The sequence below is a fragment of the Lynx canadensis genome, chromosome D1 (genome assembly GCF_007474595.2).
Source record: "Lynx canadensis isolate LIC74 chromosome D1, mLynCan4.pri.v2, whole genome shotgun sequence".
Taxonomy (NCBI): Eukaryota; Metazoa; Chordata; class Mammalia; order Carnivora; family Felidae; genus Lynx; species Lynx canadensis.
In genome coordinates this window covers 99,668,981-99,688,357 of record NC_044312.2, presented here as the reverse complement: position 1 = coordinate 99,688,357, position 19,377 = coordinate 99,668,981, and the positions used below count along the sequence as shown (strand labels likewise).

General features: G+C 53.4%; 1 protein-coding gene across 4 annotated transcripts; it reads left to right on the top strand.

The window, feature by feature from the left end:
* Positions 1-1,678: 1,678 nt before the first annotated feature.
* On the top strand, positions 1,679-17,070 carry SPI1 (Spi-1 proto-oncogene). 4 transcript variants are annotated; one of them, XM_030332707.1, is made up of 5 exons: positions 1,679-2,005; positions 4,666-4,765; positions 14,716-14,903; positions 15,751-15,913; positions 16,338-17,070. In XM_030332707.1, exons 1-5 carry the CDS (start codon positions 1,871-1,873, stop codon positions 16,655-16,657), a joined length of 906 nt encoding a protein of 301 aa, XP_030188567.1. In that variant the 5' UTR covers positions 1,679-1,870; the 3' UTR covers positions 16,658-17,070. The 4 variants fall into 4 exon arrangements, with proteins under 4 accessions (XP_030188567.1, XP_030188568.1, XP_030188569.1 ...); XM_030332708.1 differs by having other exon boundaries at positions 1,682-1,915; XM_030332709.1 differs by having other exon boundaries at positions 1,684-1,915; positions 4,669-4,765.
* The last annotated feature ends 2,307 nt before the right edge of the window (positions 17,071-19,377 follow it).

Here is a 19,377-nt window from a genome sequence, read left to right as displayed (position 1 = left end):
AGATGCAAAAAAATCAGTGAAGATGGAAGTGAAATAGATTTAATGGTGAACCTAGACCTTGTGAATCCCTGGTCTTTGCTGCCAGTGAAGAAACACTTGGGGGCTTGGGATTCCACTGATGGGAAGAGGCAGGCTAGTCTTAGTGGGAAGAAGATATAAAGCAGAGGGTAAGACAACACGTGGGAGGAAATAGAATGCTCAAGAAGTTCTTCTGCAGCGAAGTGGACTCACCAGAGGCCAATGGATCAAAAAATGTCTCTATTCATCCTTGCCTTCCAGACTAGGTCAGGAGCTCTCTGAAGACAGGAATCTTGTCCAGTACTTACCTACTTTCCCATAACTCAGCATAGAGCCTGGAGCTTAGTTAATACTGGCAGGATGCATAGATGGATGGATGGGTAGATCGGTGGATGGATGGGTAGATGGGTAGATGGGTGGATGGGTGGATGCATGGACCGGTGGATGAACAGATTGAGAGCTGGATATACAGTGGATAAACAGATGAAAATATAGGGGTGCCTAGGAGGCTTCGGTTCAGGTCATGATCTTGTGGTGTGTGAGTTTGAGCCCTGCCTCGGGCTCTGTGGTGACAGCTTGGATCCTGGAGCCTGCTTTGGATTCTGTGTCTCCCTCTCTCTCTGCCCTCCCCCCCTCAAAAATAAATGAATATTAAAAAAATTTTTTAAAGATGAAAATATAAAGTGATGCGTCAATCACAGATGGATGGGCTAGTAGAGGAGCATATAGATGGCTAGATGGACAAATAGATAAACAGATGAGTGGATGGATGAATAAACTAACAAGTAAATGGAAGAATAAATGAACGGCTACATAAACTGATAAATAAATAAACATATGGTTGGCTTGATGGGGGGATAGATGGATGGACATATAGACAAAAAATAGAATGGTAGGAAAATGAATGATGGACAAACAAGAAAGGTTTGTAAACTGGGAAGACTAGATTGACATTCAGGCATTGGCAAGGAGTGGGGAAACTGAGAAATCTGGGCTGAGAATAGAGCCCCTAGGGATTTGGAAGAAGCAGTGGTACTCAGGAAACTGGGAGGGGAAGGTGTAAGGACCCAGGACCATCCTCTGATGGAAGGGAAGCTGGCGTGAAGGAACTCAGAGGGAAGGGACAAATAGCACTATGCTGAGGACCTTGCCTTAGAGCCCAGCCCCAGGCTGGATAGAACATAAGTGTTGGGGACCCTGGACCCAGAAGAGCCAGGCCTGGCACTCTGCTAGATCAGAGCTCTCAGCCAGCCAGGCTGACCCCAGAAAGTGAAGGCCCCTAGTAGCCACCACCACCAGCCCTGACCCCAAGCAAGTGACTGATGGCCACATGGGGGTCTCAAGAGCACTGGGCATTTGTAGGGTTAGGGGTTAGGGGGCGTCAGCAGGGCGTGGGGGCAGCAATGGCCTCCCTGTGGTAGAGCTGGCCTTCCTCCCTCCCACTCTTTCTCCCCACCCCAGCCTCCAAGACCGCCCCTCACAGTTCCAGCTTCCTCTGGGCAGGGGGCCTGGCCCCCATAGCCTCCCAGGCCAGCCCCTGGAGCACCACCTGCCCCAGCCGGCCAGAGACTTCCTGTCGCGCAAGAGATTTATGCAAACGGGCTGGGGCGGTGATGTCACCCCAAGGGGACTATCTCCCAGTGGCAGGCCCTTCGATAAAATCAGGAACTTGCGCTGGCCCTGCAATGTCAAGGGAGGGGGCTCACCCAGGGCTCCTGTAGCTCATGGGGCAGGCCTGAGCCCTGCGCCCGCCCTGAGTTCGTCCCAGCCCCTGACGGGGCGCCCCATCCTGAGGGGCTCCGCACTGGCCCCCACCGAAGCAGGGGACCTGACCGGCTAGGAGATCGGCTGGATGTTACAGGCGTGCAAAATGGAAGGGTTTCCCCTCGTCCCCCCTGTGAGTACTGGGACTTCTCTACTGGCTCGACCCTCGGCCCTCAGACGCCAGTCCGCCTGCCCTCCAACCCACCAGCCAGCTGCCCTCCCGGTTAGCTATCAGTGGGAAATTGGAGTTTCCTCCCTGGAGCTCCTGGTCTGAGATCCAGCGAGGGGGCCATTGGTTTCTTCAGAGCATGCCCTGGCGGGCTGAGGGCTGGGCTCATGGTGGGGCTGTGATCGGTGGGGCCTGAACGGTTATTTATAGACTTGGGTGCTTTAGGGGCTTGGGTGGCAGGCCGTAGCTCCTGGGCAGGGTGTCGGGGTGGGGATGGTGAGGGCAGTGGCAGAGAGGTGGCGGAGGAGGAGATGGGGAGACTGGTGTGGGGGGAAGCCAGTCCCCAGGACAGTAAAGGCTTAAAGGACAGGAGGCAACAGGCCAGATGTCTCAGTCCATGGCCCCAGGTGCTCTTGGAGACTAAGGCCGCCTTATGTCTGGGTTCCCGGTGCCCAGTCTGGAGCCTGGCACAGGGGACATGGTTGTTGACCCAAAGATCTGGGCCTTGGGCCGGCTCTCCCCAGGGGCTGGGGCTGGGGCAGGGGCAGCAGGGGCAGGGGCTGGGCGGCAGCAATGAGTAGAGCAGAGACTAGGACGGCAGTTTGGCTGGGGCCTTGGCCGGGGCGGGGGAGAGGAGGGCAGGCGCTGGAGCTGGGCCGATCCTGGGGCTGAGCGCAAGGGTGCCGGGACAGGACCTGGTCAGTGGATACCGGAGTTCCGGGCGGGGGCTGAGGCTGGGGCAGAGACTAGAGGTGAAGCAGCAGGAGTCCCAAGGGACCCCTGGGGGGGAAGGGCAGGTCCCCACCACTCCTGCTCTCTGTGACAGTTAAAGCCTCAGGCAGATGCAGACCTGGGCCCCTCAGAGAAGACCCCTCTCTCTCTCACACCCCATCCCCACTCAGCGAGGGTGGGGAGCCCTGGGAGAGCCGGGAAGGGCTTGGCAGGGCCTGCCCACCTGACTCAGCTTTCCCGGCTTGGAGGCTGCTCCCTCCCCCCACCCCACCCCAGTCAGGCCTCGGGGCCCAGGGAGGCACCCCAGGCCTGACATCCTGCTGTTGGGCTGGGCTGCCTGGAAACCCAGTGCTGGGCTCCTGGCCTGACACAGACCACCCCAGCCAGCCGGCCCTGGAGCTGGGCCCGTCCCACCCTTCCCCGCCCATCACCAAGAAGGAGAGGAGGGGGCAGGCAGGGGGTGACGGAGGTGGTCCCAGGAAGAGCCAAGGCCGCCTCAAGAAAGCCACAGGCCCAGGAGCTGGACCACAGCGTCTCTGACCCTTGACCTCTCGATCCCTGAACTCCAGACACAGCTAGGTGGGAGGCACAGCTTCTTGGTTTGCTATGCCAGACCCCTCAGAGAAGGGAGCACTCCTGGGAAGGTGGGCTCCCAAGGCAGCCCTGGCCCCCAACCCAAGCTCTGAGGGCCTGAGTAACTGTTGTGCAATCCCTGCGCGCACACTGCGGGGGTGGGGAGAGGCCTGAGGACAGTTGTGAAGACTCTGCGTGTGTGTGTGTCCCTGTGTTGCACCAGGATGCAGAGGAGTGAGGGCTGGAGGGGCAGGAGGGGGAGGAGGCCAGGGAGGCGTGGGAGGGGGAGGCCGAAGACGGATAGGGGTAGAGAGGAGGATGGCTGGGAGTGAGGGGTATAGGGGGAGGAGGGGGAGAGGAAAGAGTGGAGTGGAGGAGGGGGAGAGGGGGAGAGGGAGGAGTGGGGAGTGGAGGGGGAGGAGGAAGAGGGGGAGGGGTAGAGAGGAGGAAAGGGAGGAGTGAGGGTGGAGGGGGAGGAGTAGAGAGGAGGACAGGGAGGAGTGAGGGGCTAGAGCGGGAGGAAGGGGAGAGGAGGACAGGGAGGGGTGGGGGGAGCAATGAGGGGTGAGGGGAGGGAGGGGAGGGGAGGGAAGGGAATATCCCAGTGGGTGTGTCAGAAGGAGGACGGAGGAGGGAGAGGGAGAGGACCAAGGCTCTAGCTGGCCCATGGCCCCCGAGCCTGCCTGGAGAGCACTACACAATCCATGAGTGTGAACGGCCACTGGTCATCATGAGGGTGCCTGGGCCCGGGTGTGGGCTGTGGAGACTGGCCGGAGGACAAGCATGTGTGCTATGGGGGTGGGTGTGTAAGTGGAGCGTGCGCGGCCATGATGGTGTGGGTATGAGCCTGTGTTTAAGGTGCTTGAAGGCAAGTGTGAGGATACGTGCAGTAATTCAAGTGACTGCGTGTGCCTACAGGGTGAGTGCACAACAGTGCGTGTGAGTGTGACCACAAGTGTGTGTGAATGTAGAATTAGGGCGAGGGTGAGCGTGGGTAGACTGTGGGTGTGAGTTCACACGTGGGAGTGTGCGTGTCACAGGAGCGTCTGTACATTTGGAGGTGTGGATGTGAGAGTCCCTGTGTGAGATGGGGACCTGGGGTGCCGGTGTCCATGTTGAGTGTGGCTGTGCAGGGGAGGGGGTGCGGGGAGGCCATGCTCTCCTCTCAGCCTTGGTCCTCCTTTGACCTCTGACCTTGGGGGGTCCCCGTCAGCCCCTTTCTGCAGGAGCCGAGGGTCTTACTCTCCTGTCCCCACTGCGGCCTCTCCCAGGTCAGGCAGAGAGAGGGCTGTAGGCCTGATGCGGTCCCTTCAGTGTGAGAAGGTGGTGTGGCCCCAACATACCGGGGGCTGCCAACCTGACTGTGGTTTTCCCGCCAACATCCGAGTCCTGACTGCCTCTTCTCTCAGCAGCCATCGGAAGACCTGGTTCCCTATGACACGGACCTGTACCAACGCCAGACGCACGAATACTACCCCTATCTCAGCAGTGATGGAGAAAGCCACAGCGGTGAGTACAGGGCCCTCCCCCGCCCCCGCGTCCCCAGCCGGGCCTGGGCCCTGAGGGAGAAGGGAAGACTTCTTTGGGATCCTGAGAATTGGATTAAACTAGCTTTCAAAGGACGTGAGCTTACTACTCTAAACCCCCACGCCCCACACCCCAGCCTGCATTTATTGAGCATCTGTGGTGTGCCAGGGCGCGAGGGTAGCTTCGTCCACGTTTATCGTCTGGTCCAGTCCTTGTGGCCTTTCACAAATGAGGAAACGGAGGCTCAGGGAGCTAAGTGACCTGTACAGGGTCATGCAGCCGGTGGGTGGAACCCAGTCTGTCTGCTCCAGGTCCAGGGCTTTCTCCTCTCCCCCTCCCCCCAGGCCCCTTCATCCTCTCTGTTGTCCTCACCCCCTTGCCCTGAACTCCACGTGGGGCAGCTCTGCTCCCTGCTGTGTCCTTAACTTCCTTTGACATTCGGGGCTGGAGAATGTCTTTGTTGCGGGAGCCTGCCCTGTACGTTGTAGGCTGTCTAGCAGCATCCCTGGCTTCTACCCACTAGAAGCCAGAAGCACCACCAGTCACGACAACCAAAAATGTCTCCACACATTGCCAAATGTCCCCTGGGGGGCAGAATCACCCCTGTTTGAGAACCGCTCACTAAGGGAAAGGCTCTGAGGTCCCCCTCATTCAGCAGGGGCTGGAGCCCCAGTTTGCTGGGGTGGGAGTGACGACGGAGTGTGGGCCAAGGGTCCTTTTGTCCCAGTCTCGCTGCCCATCCCCCGGCCCAGCCTCGACCCTGGAGCAAATTCAGGGTAGACGGGGACAGGCATTAGGTGGCTGGCACCTGGACAGGGCACTGTGAGAGAACACCCAAAGGGGATCTCGGTGTCTCCATGGGACCCCTGAGCCCAAGTGAGAAGGCTTAGTTAGCAGGTCTTCATTGGGGGATTCTCTAGGATTCTGAAACCGGGGCAGGCCAGGCACTGGGGTGTCCGCAGCCCCAGAGGGAGAGGCAGGTCGGGTGCCACAGCACAGAGGAAGGTTTCACACTGCCAGGCCACACCTGGGGACCATGTCCTGGAAGTAGGTGGTAGATATGCCTCCAGCCCTCATGGGGGAACACATAGACTTCTTTCAGAATCCCAGGGCTAGGAAGGTTGTAAAGCATCCTTTTTTTGTCATCCTTTAAAGCTCATTTATGATTCTGCAAGCAAAACGATCTCTTTGTGGAAAAGCCAGGCAATTTAGAGAGAAAGTCTCCCTCACCCACCCCCTCCTCCCATCTCCCCCAGCCAGGATCAAGGGTGGGTCTCTGTGACCTAGAGACCAGCACTGGTGACCCCTGCCCCTAGCAGTTCAGGACCCGAGAAGGTCCCTCTGGCCTTGAGGACTGGCTCCCCCTGGTGGCTCCAGGCAGCAGGACGGCCAGGTCTCAGCAAACTCAGCGCGGCCTGGGACTGCTTCCAACATTAGGGACCTTTTCCCCTCTGGCCTAACCTCCACTCAGTTTCACTGGGTTTGGGGTCATTTCCTTTGGGCCCGCTGCAGCCTCAGTGTCCCCTCTTGTAATATGAGGGTGTGTGCACGCATCTAGAAACCAGCTAGACCAGGGGCTGGGGCTGATGAAGTGAGCACTTTAGAGAAAGTGCTTGTGCTTTCCTGGCTCGGTGCCCAGGCAGGTCCCTTATATCAGGGCTGGGGCTCTAGGAATGACTCTTGATTAGATGCCCGAGCACCCTGTTTTGGTCATGCCCCGATTCCTTCGGAGACTCCTCTGGTGTCCACGTGTGTCCTGGCCCCTACTCCCCACCCTACACCCTACTCCCCCCCCCCCACACCCCCTGCCCCATCATTGCCCATCTGGGCATCTCTGCTGATCTGTGCACCTGTTCTGTCCTTTCCTAATGAAGACCCAAGAATAGAGACACCCCACATTCTTCACTAGTTCCTGCATGTCCTCTGGGTCTACATTTTTAGGTGGTTGAACTTATTAAAAAAGCACTGGGGTTGGACCTGGGTCTGATGCCGGTTCCATCACTCACCAGTGTGTGTGACCTTAGAGCAAGTGACTTAACCTCTGGGAGCCCCTGTTCCCTCATACATGGAAGTGAGAGCATGGAAACACTGACCCCTTAGAGGTGTAATGACTCACTGAGTTAATGCACAAAAGGCGCGAGGGGCTGAGCACAAGGCCCAGTGAGCTTTCGGGTCAGAGTATGTTAGCTTTACTCCTTCCCCCAGTTGGGGGAGAGGAAGCAGCTGGGAGAGTGGGAGACACACAGAAGGCTCTGTGACAGATCCACTGCGTCATTTTCAACTGACCTAGGTGACAGTCAACCAACCAGCCACCCACCCATTCCACCACTCACCCTTGCGGCCACCCACTCATCCTCCCAACACTTACCATCTTTCCTCAGGCCCACTCATCCCCCATTTTTCCATCTACCAAATAGCTTCTGATTGCATGCCATGGGCCAGACACCATTCTAGCCACTGGAGTTTCTGTGATAAGCAAGTCACACAAAGCCACTGCTCTCACAGAACTTACATTCCAGTGAGGGAAAAGGCGGCAGTCAACTAAGCAGACAGGCAATAAGCAGTCTTCTAAAAAGCAAAGTAACATAAGGCAGAGTGCCTGTGTTAGGGGCTACTATCGTTCGGGTGGTCAGGGAAGGCCTCTGAGGAGGGCAGTTGAGGTGAAATCTGAGTAAAGAGAAGGAACACGCATGCAAAGGTAGAGAGAACTGCAAATGCAATGTAGCATTGACCTTGAGAGAGGGCCTGGGTGGCCGGGGCACGCAGGGCGTAGTGGAGACCAAGGGAAGCCGGAGGGACCTGCGGAGGACAGATCACACAGTGCCTGAAGGCCATGGCAGGAGTTTGGGTGTTATCCTACAAACAATGGGAATGGGAAGCCATTGGAGGGTTTTGAGCAGGGGAATGACATGATCTGAATTGTGTGTGTGTGTGTGTGTGTGTGTGTGTGTGTGGTGAAAATCTAAATAAATTTTAAACCCTTAATTTTTGATTATTAAAATAATCAACAACAGCTTTATCAAGGAAAATATTTCCCTCTTCCCAACTTCCCTCCCCACTGATGGCACCTTAGTCAATCCTTGTAGACATTTTATTCCACATTTATGTTCCTGTACATCTGTCAGTGCAGACATACACATATGCACATTCTGCTCACCCAACAATGGAATCGTAGCCTCATGCTATTCTGTAAGCTGATGCTTTTTACTAAAGCTTATCATCGGCACTTCTTCATGACATAGTGGCCCGGCGGGGATGCATGAAAGCTAGTTGTCCAGTCTTCCTATCATAGCACTAAGTAAATGTACACACGAAGATTTGAAATAGAGACTTAGTATGTTATTCGTTTATTCACTCATAAGCATTTAATGGGTTCCTTCTATACGCTGGGTGGAGATGAGTCTGGCTTGAATTTTTCATCTTGTCCTATGAAAGATGAGACTTTGGCTCTGTAGTCATTCAGAGCATACACACACTCACCCACACTTCACACATACCCAAATGATTATACAGTAACTTTGTTCCATTTTATTGATGTAATTGATGCACAATGCTGTGCGGGCTTAAGGCGTACTGCATAATGAGCTGACGTATGTAGATATAACCTCATATAGATACAAAAAAGTTTTTCTCCTTGTAATGAGAACTTTTAGGATCTATTCTCATAGCAACTTTCAAATTCAGTAAAACCTTGGACTGCAAGTAACTTGTTCTGCCAGTGTTCCACAAAGCGAGAAAATATTTCTAATACATTTTAACTTGATATACAAGCGGTGTCTTGCAATACGAGTCATACGTGACACCGAATGTCACATGATCTTGAAATTCACTTTGATATACAAGTGCTTTGGATTACAAGCATGTTTCTGGAATGAATTATGCTCGCTAACCAAGGTTTTACTGTCTACCATACAGCATTACTAGCTGTGGTCACCATTGCGACCCAGTACTCATAACCAGAAGTTTGGTTGTTTTTTTTTTTTTTTGTAAGTTTTATTTATTTAAGTAATCTCTACACCCAGTGTGGGAATCAAACTCAGAACCCCGAGATCAAGTATCACATGCTCTTCCAATAGAGCTAGCCAGGTGCCTCTTATACGTAGAAGTTTGTACCTTTTGACCACATTCCCCCAATTCCCATGACCCTGACCCTGGCCCTCTAGCAACTGCAAATCTGATCTCCTTGTCCATAAGTTTGGGGTTTTGTTTTTTGGTTTAGATTCCACATATAAGTGAGATCATACTCACATACTCATATATAAGTGAGATCATGAGTATTTGTCTTTCTTTGTACAGTAACTCTTGTTAAATCAGTATCTGAATTTTCCAGGAGTATGACCATGTGAAGATTACTCACAGCTGAGCCATATGGTGTTCTTTGACTACCTGTACTTGCTCATCCTTGAAAAAGAGAATGAGGGGCAGGCTAGCAAGGAGATAGTGCCCTCATTCTGGAGCCAGGCTACTGGGATTCACACCCCATCTCCCCGTTACTATCTGGGGTGATGGTGGGCAAGACATTTCACCTCTCTAGGTCTCAACTTCTTCATAATGATACCTACTTCATAGGATTGCTGTAGGGATTGAATGAGTCACTGTATGTAAATTCCTTAGAACAGTGCCTGGCACATAGCGAGTGCTATGTAACATGGATAGGAGTTGTTATTCTTTCCTCCCCCCCCGACAGTGTTTATTTGTTTATTTATTTTAAGAGAGAAAGAGAGAGAGGCAGAGAGATAGAAGGGAGAGAATCCCAAGCAGTGTCAGCACAGAGCCCGACGCGGGGCTTGAACTCACGAAGCGTGAGATCATGACCTGAGCCGAAATCAGGAGTCAGATGCTTAACTGACCAAGCCCTCCAGGTGCCCCAAGAGTTGTTATTCTTCTGATAATAGTCTCCTAAGAGACGGTGTGTGGGAGGTACGGTTTTGTTGTTTGCTTTTTTCTCATATCTTTATGATTAACAGGGTATAGAAATCTAGGCTGAAAATCCTGTTTCCCTTAGAATTTGAAAGCATTTCTCTATCTTCTGGTCACTAGAGTTTTCTTTTTGAAGTTGGATGCCTTTTTATGTCCTCTGTTTTGAATGTAAACTAATTTGTTTTTGTTTTTCTGCTTGTTTACTTTAGTTCTGTCTCCCTGCAAGTTTTCAGTGCCTTCTTCGCCTAACACTTACTAGTTCCACTGAATAAGCTTTTTAAAAAGTCACTCTGGCTGCTGTGGGAGAATAGATGGAGAGAAGATCACAATCAGAACAGCGAGAAAGCACTGGGAGGAAACTTCTGGCATAATCTAGGCAAGAGATGACAGTGGCTTGGCCAAAGGTAGTGGCAATAGAGAGAGAAAGAAGTGGACAGATTCAGGATAGATTTTGAAGGCAGGGCTCATCAGGTTTACTATTTATTATTATTTTTAATTGTGGTAAAATATACATGATGTAAAATGGTAGTTCTATTTTTCATTCTTGAGGACCTCCATACTGTTTTCCACAGTGGCTGTACCATGCTAAATTCCCACCAACAGTGTAGAAGGGTTCCGATTTCTCCACATCCTCATCAACACTGGTTAGTTTCTGGTTTGTTTTTTTTGTTTTTGTTTTTGTTTTTTTTTTTGATAACAGCCATCGCAATGGATGTGATAGGATTTGCTCTTTGCAATGGGGTTGGTGAAGGAACCAGAGTTCCAACGTATGACTCCTTCCCTCCATCTTTCCATCTTTCCATGTACTCTTCCATCCTTTCATACCACGCACCGTCCACCCATCCACCGATGTGTTCTCACACCCATCTAATCTTCCACTCGTTCAGCTTTCCAATCGTCCTTCCCTTTACCTGCCAAACCCTCCATCCATCTCTCGTGGACCTATCCATCTAATAAATATATACAAAGCATCTTTTGTACACCAGGCACATTGCTAGGTGCTACGGAATCAATAAAACACAAGTCCTACCAGATTTATTATTTTAACAGGGGGAATAACGAAAACTTTAATAATTAGGATACAAAGTAGAGAGTGATAAGTATGACGAAGCCTGGAGCTCTCCACTCTCGGGGCTTCCGGTTCCCTTAATCTGAACAATGTGCGGGAAGGCTGGGCTTCAGGACCCTTTGTCCAGTGGTCTGTGATTTCCTAAGAAGGTTTTTGTTTGTTTTGTTTTATTTTGTTTTTATCAGCCCTTGTCTTAATTCCTTATCTTCCTTCTCTGTCTTGATCTTACTTCTGCTTCCCTGGGGAGAACCCTGGGCTTAAGGCTGGGATTCCTGCTCTGAGGAGATAAAGTCAACTGAATGACACTTAAGGCTTTAATTTTGAGTATGTGTGTTGTTTTGAATATGACTTTATTTTTGTCCTGGTGACATACAGGTATTAGGAGCACCAAATATACTGAGGAAGAATAGAGATGGGTGGGTAAAACTTTGGTCCCAGGTAATGAGAGGTCAAGATGAATGGGGTCACTGCTGGCAGGTTAGATGATGGATGGATGAATGAAGGGAATGATTGATGATGAATGGATAGTAACTAATGGGTGCATGATGGATGGGTGGATGACGGACACTGATGGGTGGATGGGTGAATATGGATGAATGAATGCATGATGGATGGGTGGAAGACGGATGATGAATGAAGGGTGAGGGGTGGATGATGGTAGACAGGTGCATAAGAGCAGTCGATAACGTCGGTGCCACCATCGGTCTTAATTAAAGCTTAAATTAACAGTCTTGTTCCTCAGAAGTTGTATGGTATACTGGTAGTTCAGTCCCTGGAGGCAGACACAGGTGGGTTTGGATCATGACTTTACCAATGGCTGTCTGTGGACAAGGGACTTAATCTGAGTCATTGTTTCCTCGTGTGCAAAAGAAAGATCATACTATAGCGGCCACCTTGTCAGAGTTGGGGTGAGGATTCATGAGAAAATGTGGATTAAGTACTTAGCATAGTGCCCAGTACCTAAAAATACATGTTAAAAGCTAACTCTTATGGATCATTTGATCGAATATTTATGGAGGCCTACTATGTGCTGGGTGGCCTAATAGGCTATAAAAAGGAGGGTCCAGAACTAACTCCAGATATGCGAATGGAATTATATTCTTTTGAGGTGCAGTGTTGTGCTAAGGAGGCATGGTGCAGGATGACCCGGGGAACCCATTGAAGGGACAAACAGGGATAAAGCAATGTGTTCGTGAAGTCATCTATAAATGAGGTCCAAAGAGCCCAAGAGTGCTGACTTTCGCACTATGAAGGTTTCCTTGTATTGTGTCCCTTCAGAGGCCCCCATACTCAGAACGTTTCTGTCTACCAGACAGCGTTTATTACATAATTGCCTGAACACCCAAATCAAGGGTAAAGGCGAGGTTTCCGTTGGGCCTTTTGAAACTAATTGTAGCTCAAGAGTCCCATTTGCAGCTTTCAGAGGACCCTGGGGCAGGGTTCCAGAGTGTCAGTGAGTGCAAGAACCTCCTTAGGGCCCGTTAGATTCCAGTTCCCAGCGCTTCTGATTCACTGGATCTCCAAGGAGGGGCCCAAACCCCCCAGAGCGACTCTGGTGAAGGTGTACTGAGACCTCCACGGGAAATGCCGGCCTCAGGCTGGGATTCCAAGAATGAGCTCATGGGTCTCATGCGAAGCTACAGCAGAGGTGGGGAGCAGGAGGGAAAGAGCAGTCGGGGGCCCCTCACTCCACACCTGGAGGGTTGCAGGCATGCGGGGTCCCCTGAACCCTGGAACCGTAGTGGGCTTGAGGGTGGAGGTCAGTGGGCAGGATAAAGCATTGTGCCAAGATCTGGACAGTTCAGCCCAGGGTGGGGGAGGTGAAAATGGGAGGGGCCAGAGTGGGGCCAGAGGGCTGATCTATCTCTAGAGAGGAGCCTGGATTGGCTCACCAAATCCCAGAGCCCCCAAAACAGCCCATCTCTAAAGCACAGAGCCAACTGTCCCAGGCAAGGGGAGAGCTTCTGGGTCCTGTTTACTCGCTGCAAGATGAAAATACAAATTAAGTGTTGTTTTGTTTTCCCTTTAGGTTTAGATAATTTTGTGGAGGAGAGTCAGGGAGAGTTCTCAGGAGGCTAGAATTCATTCATTTATTCATTCATTCACTCATTCAGGAAATGTTCGTTGAGTGCCTGCTGTGTCCAGGCACTGGGAATAAGGCGAGGACGAAACCAGTCACTGTCCTCATGGTACAATGCTGAGGGCCCAGCTTTGGCCTCTGGGAGACACTGACAGCCAGGCTTACCAAAACTATTTCTCTGGACCACTGAGATGGCAGGGAACAGGAGGAAGAAGAGGAAAGAAATAAATATATATGAAAGTATCTGCCACTTGCTCAAGTGCTAATCCGGGTTCTTTAGAATAACACAGTAATTGTATTGGTAACAGGTAATGTTTATTGGATCTAATTTTGTGCCGGGTTCTATTCTAAGCACCTTGAAGGCGTTTGTTCATTTAACCCTCACAACAAGAGTATGAGATGGGTGTAATCATTAGCCCCATCTTACAGATGAGGAAACTGAGGCTTGCAGAAGTGGAATGACCCACCCAATAGCACACGACAGAAAATGGCAGAGGCAGGATTTGAACCCAGCTCTGTCTGGCTCCCAAATCGTGTACTTTCTCTCTTCTGTGCCATGTAGCCTTGTAGAGGTGGGAGTGTGGGCTGCCTGGATTGTGGGTTCACTACCCAGTCGGGTCCCTACTTTTAGATTGGGGAATTGGAGGATCAGGGAGATAAAATAGCTTGTCTGGGGTCACACAGGAATGCCACCACAGAGCAAGATTAGAAAGCAAGTCTTCTGATAACCAGTCGAAAGCCAAAAAAACACATATTTTTGGGATGTGTGAGTAAATATGTGCTTGTATGCGAGAAAAGAGGACGAAGATAGACACACACACACACACACACACACACACACACATGGGGCTGGTGGTGGTCCCCATGTAGGGCTGTGCACTTGTCCCCGAGATGCTACTCCGGCCCACCGTCTTGTATACTCCCTCTTGGGTCACATTAGAAAATCCCTCTTGTCGCTTTATCACCACATCTTCTTTTGGACCCCAGACTGTACCCAGAAACTCCACAGACATGTGGCAGGTTTTTGTTTTTTTTCCTGGAAAAGATGCCCAGAGAAACCATGTCCTAGTCCCAAGCCAGGGCTCCCGATGGCATGTGGCTGTTCCCCAAACTCAAATCCACCCCACCACAGACTCTGAAAGCACCTATGGGGGAGTTTCCAGGAGAGCCCTTTGTCCTGGTAACCTCACTGGAAGACAGACGCAGCTGTCCAAGGGCATGGCTTTGAAGGGGCAGCACCGTGGGCCTGGGCAAGTCCTGGTGTGTGAGGAATGTCAGCCTTGTGACTTTGTCATCACACCTGGGCCATGTGACAAGACCGTGTGCGTGTGACTACGGGCTCAGGAACCACCGGTTTTCGCAGGAGCTGGGAGGGAGGGAATCAGCATCCCCTGAGGGCCTGCTCTGGGGCTGGGAGTTTTTACAAATGTGAACTCATTTGTATCCTCCCAGTAACTTTTATCCCCATTTTACAAGTGAGTCAACTGAGGCCGAAGAGGTCCGTGCATGTGCCTGAGGTCACACAGAAAGTGAATGGCAGAGCCAGGACCCGTGTCCTTGTGACCGCCTGGACACGGGACAAAAGGGTTGCCGGGAATGCCGGCTTTGGCTCAGGCCTGCCATCGACGGGGCCTCTGACTGCGGGCATGTTATGCGGCCTTGCCACACCTCGGTGTCCTCATCTGTAAAATGGGGATGGTAAATAGCGAGGTGGGGGCGGGGGCGAACGAATGTCAACCCGGAGCCCGGCCCGGCCGGCGCCAATAGCCCCCTGTGGCCTGACATCGCTATTTTCTCCACTGTGGTCACCTTTTCCCGCCCCGCGCCCTGGGCTCACGGCACGCCGTCTGGCCGTCCCTGCAGACCATTACTGGGACTTTCACCCGCATCACGTGCACAGCGAGTTCGAGAGCTTCACCGAGAACCACTTCACGGAGCTGCAGAGCGTGCAGCCCCCCCAGCTGCAGCAGCTCTACCGCCACATGGAGCTGGAGCAGATGCACGTGCTCGACACCCCCATGGCGCCGACCCACGCGGGCATCGGCCACCAGGTGCGTGCGGCCGCGGCTCCCGTGGGACCCGGCCTGTGGTGAGGCCGGCGCTTCACAGGAAGCTGACACAGGCTCTTACTCAACTCGGCTTCCTGCCCCACAGCGCCAACGGCGGCCGGAGCCCCAACGGCTGCCTCCTGACCCTCTGACTGACCTCGTGACCCCACACCCTTATCTCCTCTGGCTCCGCGATGGACAGAGCCCCGATAATTCCCACCCTCCAGTGAGCTGTCTGACCTCAACGGCCCTCCTGATCCCCACTGTGATCCCCATCCACCGGCCCCTCGTGGATCCAAGTCGCTGGACACTGACCTCCACTGGCCTCCACTGACCCCCTTTATTGACCCTCCTCAGCCCCACGGACGCCCCCATCCCGATCAGTGACCTCCGTTAACCTCTACCACCCCTAGCTGACCTCTGCTGGCCCTTCTCTCACTGTTCACCCACTTATTAAATCCCTGTCGCTCCCACACCCGACCATCCCATTGGCCCCTCTTCACTGCCACCTCTGATCCCAAGAATGCCAGGCCATATGGCACCTTTGCGCATATGAAGAAAGGGTGCCCTTTCCCCTGGCCACGAGGCTCTGAACTGGGAGCCCAGGGAGGGCCTGATTCCAGCAGCCCCTGGTCCCCCACAACCCACTCCCCGTGTGTAGTTGACCCTGCCTGACCCCTGTAACCCGACTGACCTCCAACTTCCCCAGCCTTCTCGCAAACCTTTCTGCCCCTTGCTGGCCTGCCCCCCTCTTTACTCCCACTTCTCTTGCTCAGATGGCCCCTCCTCAGCAGCTCTGAGCTGTGAACCGGCCCTCACTGACCTCAACCCACTTTCCCTGCCTTTCCAGGTCTCCTACCTACCCCGGATGTGCCTCCCATACCCCTCCTTGTCCCCGGCACAGCCTAGCTCGGATGAGGAGGAGGGCGAGAGGCAGAGCCCCCCGCTGGAGGTGTCTGACGGGGAGGCTGATGGCCTGGAGCCAGGGCCTGGCCTCCTGCATGGGGAAACAGGTAGGGCGGCCCCGCCGTCCGGCCCAGCCCTGACCCTGGCCGTAGATGTGCCCCATGCACCCCAGCCAAGGGCACAGCAGTCACACCACAGAGCTGAGTGTGGTGTCCGTATCTGTGAGCGTGTCTACGTTTGCTAAATTGCGCACTGCATCTGAGACCATCTGTACCTCTCCGTGTGTCGATGAGAGTGCATCTCTGTGACCGAGCCCGGGAGGGTGTATGTGTGTCTGAACCTCTCCGGGCTGCGTGTGAACGGGTGTGAGCGGTGTGAGTGCCAGGCGTGGGGTGAGGGAGCCCACTCCTCGGTCGACCACCCCCCACCGCCAGTCCCTCCCCAGTGACCAGCCACCCCCAGGGGGACCCACATCAGGGGGAGGTGAGGGCGGGTGCCCGTGTTAGGGCACTGACCACCTCCCGCCCACAGGCAGCAAAAAGAAGATCCGCCTGTACCAGTTCCTGCTCGACCTGCTCCGCAGCGGGGACATGAAGGACAGCATCTGGTGGGTGGACAAGGACAAGGGCACCTTCCAGTTCTCGTCCAAGCACAAGGAGGCGCTGGCACACCGCTGGGGCATCCAGAAGGGAAACCGCAAGAAAATGACCTACCAGAAGATGGCCCGCGCCCTGCGCAACTATGGCAAGACGGGTGAGGTCAAGAAGGTCAAGAAAAAGCTCACCTACCAGTTCAGCGGGGAGGTGCTGGGCCGCGGGAGCCTGGCCGAGCGGCGCCACCCGCCCCACTGAGCCCAGGCCCACAGAACCCGCTGGGCCCGCCAGGCCTCCCCGCTGGCCATAGCATTAACCCCTCGCCCGGCCCGGACACAGGGAGGCAAGCTCCCAGGGGCCAGGGGCAGGACTGTGGCGGGCCGGGCCTTGACTCACCCGTCCACTCCCTCCTCCAAGCCCGCTACCCACGGCCTCTCCTCACCTCCCACCAGGACTCCAGCCCCAGCTCCAGGGGGTCACCTGGGCGTCTGACCGCAGCCAAGGGTCAGCCTTGCTTAGTACAACCTGGGGTGCTTCCTTGGGAGTTCAAAGTCATCAGATTTGTATAAATTGAACCCTCCTTCTTAAGCGTCTCTCCCTTCCCACACCTCTCCCTCGTTAGCTTCCTCAAGGAACAGTTATTAAAGTTATTCTCAGTGAGTCCTCTCGTAGCACAGAGTCTCCTTTATGATTTTTTGGTGCATCTTGTCTGGGCAACCCCATCTGATCTCTCTTTTTCTCATACATCCTTTGGGCATTTACTGCCAGTGCTGGGTAGGGACATCAGGACAAATGACACACGGCGCCTGGCAAGGGGTCAGAGCTGGTGAAACGACAGGTCCTTTGTTGTTATCAGGGGAATAAATCATTAAAAAGTCCTCCGCACCTGATGAGTGGCTTTTTAAAAAATTTTTTGTTGGGGCGCCTGGGTGGCGTAGTCGGTTAAGCGTCCGACTTCAGCCAGGTCACGATCTCGCGGTCCGTGAGTTCGAGCCCCGCGTCGGGCTCTGGGCTGATGGCTCGGAGCCTGGAGCCTGTTTCCGATTCTGTGTCTCCCTCTCTCTCTGCCCCTCCCCCGTTCATGCTCTGTCTCTCTCTGTCCCAAAAATAAATAAACGTTGAAAAAAAAAATTTAAAAAAAAATTTTTTTTGTTTAATGTTTTTATTTATTTTTGAGACAGAGAGAGAGCATGAGCAGTGCAGAGGCAGAGATAGAGAGAGACACAGAATCCGAAGCAGGCTCCAGGCTCTGAGCTGTCGGCACGGATATCCCGACGTGGGGCTCGAACTCACAAACTGTGAGATCCTGACATGAGCCGAAGTTGGACGCTTAACCGACAGAGCCACCCAGGCGCCCCGATAAGTGGGCTTTTACAAATGCCCCAGTGAGGCTGAAACTCTTCAGGTTATGGGCCCAATGGGGACGATTAGTGATAATGGGCTGCCGCACTGGATTTTCTGGCCACTTATTACATGTCAACCTTGACAAGCAGGGTCGGATATCATCCCATTTTATAGATTGGGAAACTGAGTCTTGGAGAGGTCAAATGGTTTGTTCAAGGTCACACAGCTAGGAGAGGGGCGGGCCAGATCCCACTGCACGTGGGTGCTAGGTCAGCGTGGGGCAGAAAGGCTCAACGTGTCTGGAATGGGGTGCCGTGGAGCACGGCCAGGAGCAGGAATTAGGCCCCAAGGCGTCCTTACAGCATCCGTGCTGGCAGGGCCCTAGTGCGTAGCTGCTGTCTTGTGCTCTCTGGCTTCTAGTCCACAACAAGGGAGAAACAGAAAAAGATGAGCCTAGAAGCATCTTGTTTGCACCCACAGCAAGATGCGGGGAGCAGACCACCTGGCCCTGAGTAAACGGCCCAAAGCAGCCAGCAGGCCTCAGAGAACCCGGACTCTGGGGCCATTAGCATGGGCGCAAACACCCCCACATGCATCCTTGCCCCGAGAGCGAAACTGTGACCTCCCTTCTCAGGCTTCCAAGCCCCAAGAGAGGGTCGATAGTGTTCCGTCCTCTTTAAGAAGGCCAAGGGGAATGCAATACAGTTTAAAAGTAGTGAGAAAGCACTCCACAGAGGCAGAAAAGAATGGATCCCGTGTCTACAGGAATGGTAAGTTTGGACCACGTGGCAATGCTTGTGTACAGAATTCCTCCCATGGGGGTCAGGAAGGACAAATGGCCTTTCCTGATATTGGACCTTGCTTGGAGAAAGTCCCGTGTAATTTGCTTCTTTCTGTGTAGCAACCGATACTCCTGAGGTGACGGGGTGGGGGGGGGTGGGTAGGAAGGGGGGGCAGTCACAGACGGCCAAAGTTCATAGAGGAACAGTGGGGGTGGGGATGGGAATTCAGAATATTCTGGCAGTATTTTCCGTGTGAATCCTTGTGACTTTGGCAAGAGCCATCTCTGTTTCTGCCTTCCGCTTTGAGGTTTACCCCAATACCCTTACCTGCAGACCCCGCCCAGCCCTTCCCCTTGGGTGGCACCAGCCCCCAGTACTGCTCTCTCCCCACATGGCCCTGGACTAAGCCCACCCAGGACTCTGCAGCACGAGGCCAGCCCAGGGCCCTGTGCGCCGCAGTAGGAGAGATATTTTCATTCAGCACTTCCTGTGTGCCTGGCTCTGCTCTCGCCTTTCCATTTATAAACCCACTTCGTTCATGGAACAGTCCTACACAGTGGATGCTGCTTTCATCACCCCACTTTATAGATGAGGGAACTAAGGCACTGAGGTTAAGGAAAGGGCAGTGCCTGGTCTCAGGGCAGCCCGGCCCCAGGATCTGGATCTGTGCCAATTCACCATACAATCTCCCTGTCAGATGAACATATAGATAGGGCTTGGGGTGCCCCTGAGGCTTACCAAGGGTTAGAGGGGCAGAAGCCATCATATTGGACCCGAGGGGGAAGGGACAGGAGATAGCCGGGAACAGTGTGGCCCTGCCATCGCCCTGGAGAGCCTCGCTCTCTGGAATTT

Bases quoted from the DNA above. Each gene is read 5' to 3' on its own strand.
- SPI1 (XM_030332706.1), top strand. From the start codon at position 3,987: ATGAGGGTGCCTGGGCCCGGGTGTGGGCTGTGGAGACTGGCCGGAGGA. The intron at 4,176-4,668 runs GTGAGTGCACAA...TTCTCTCAGCAG, and splicing joins TGACTGCGTGTGCCTACAGG to CCATCGGAAGACCTGGTTCC. The intron at 15,914-16,337 runs GTAGGGCGGCCC...TCCCGCCCACAG, and splicing joins CCTCCTGCATGGGGAAACAG to GCAGCAAAAAGAAGATCCGC.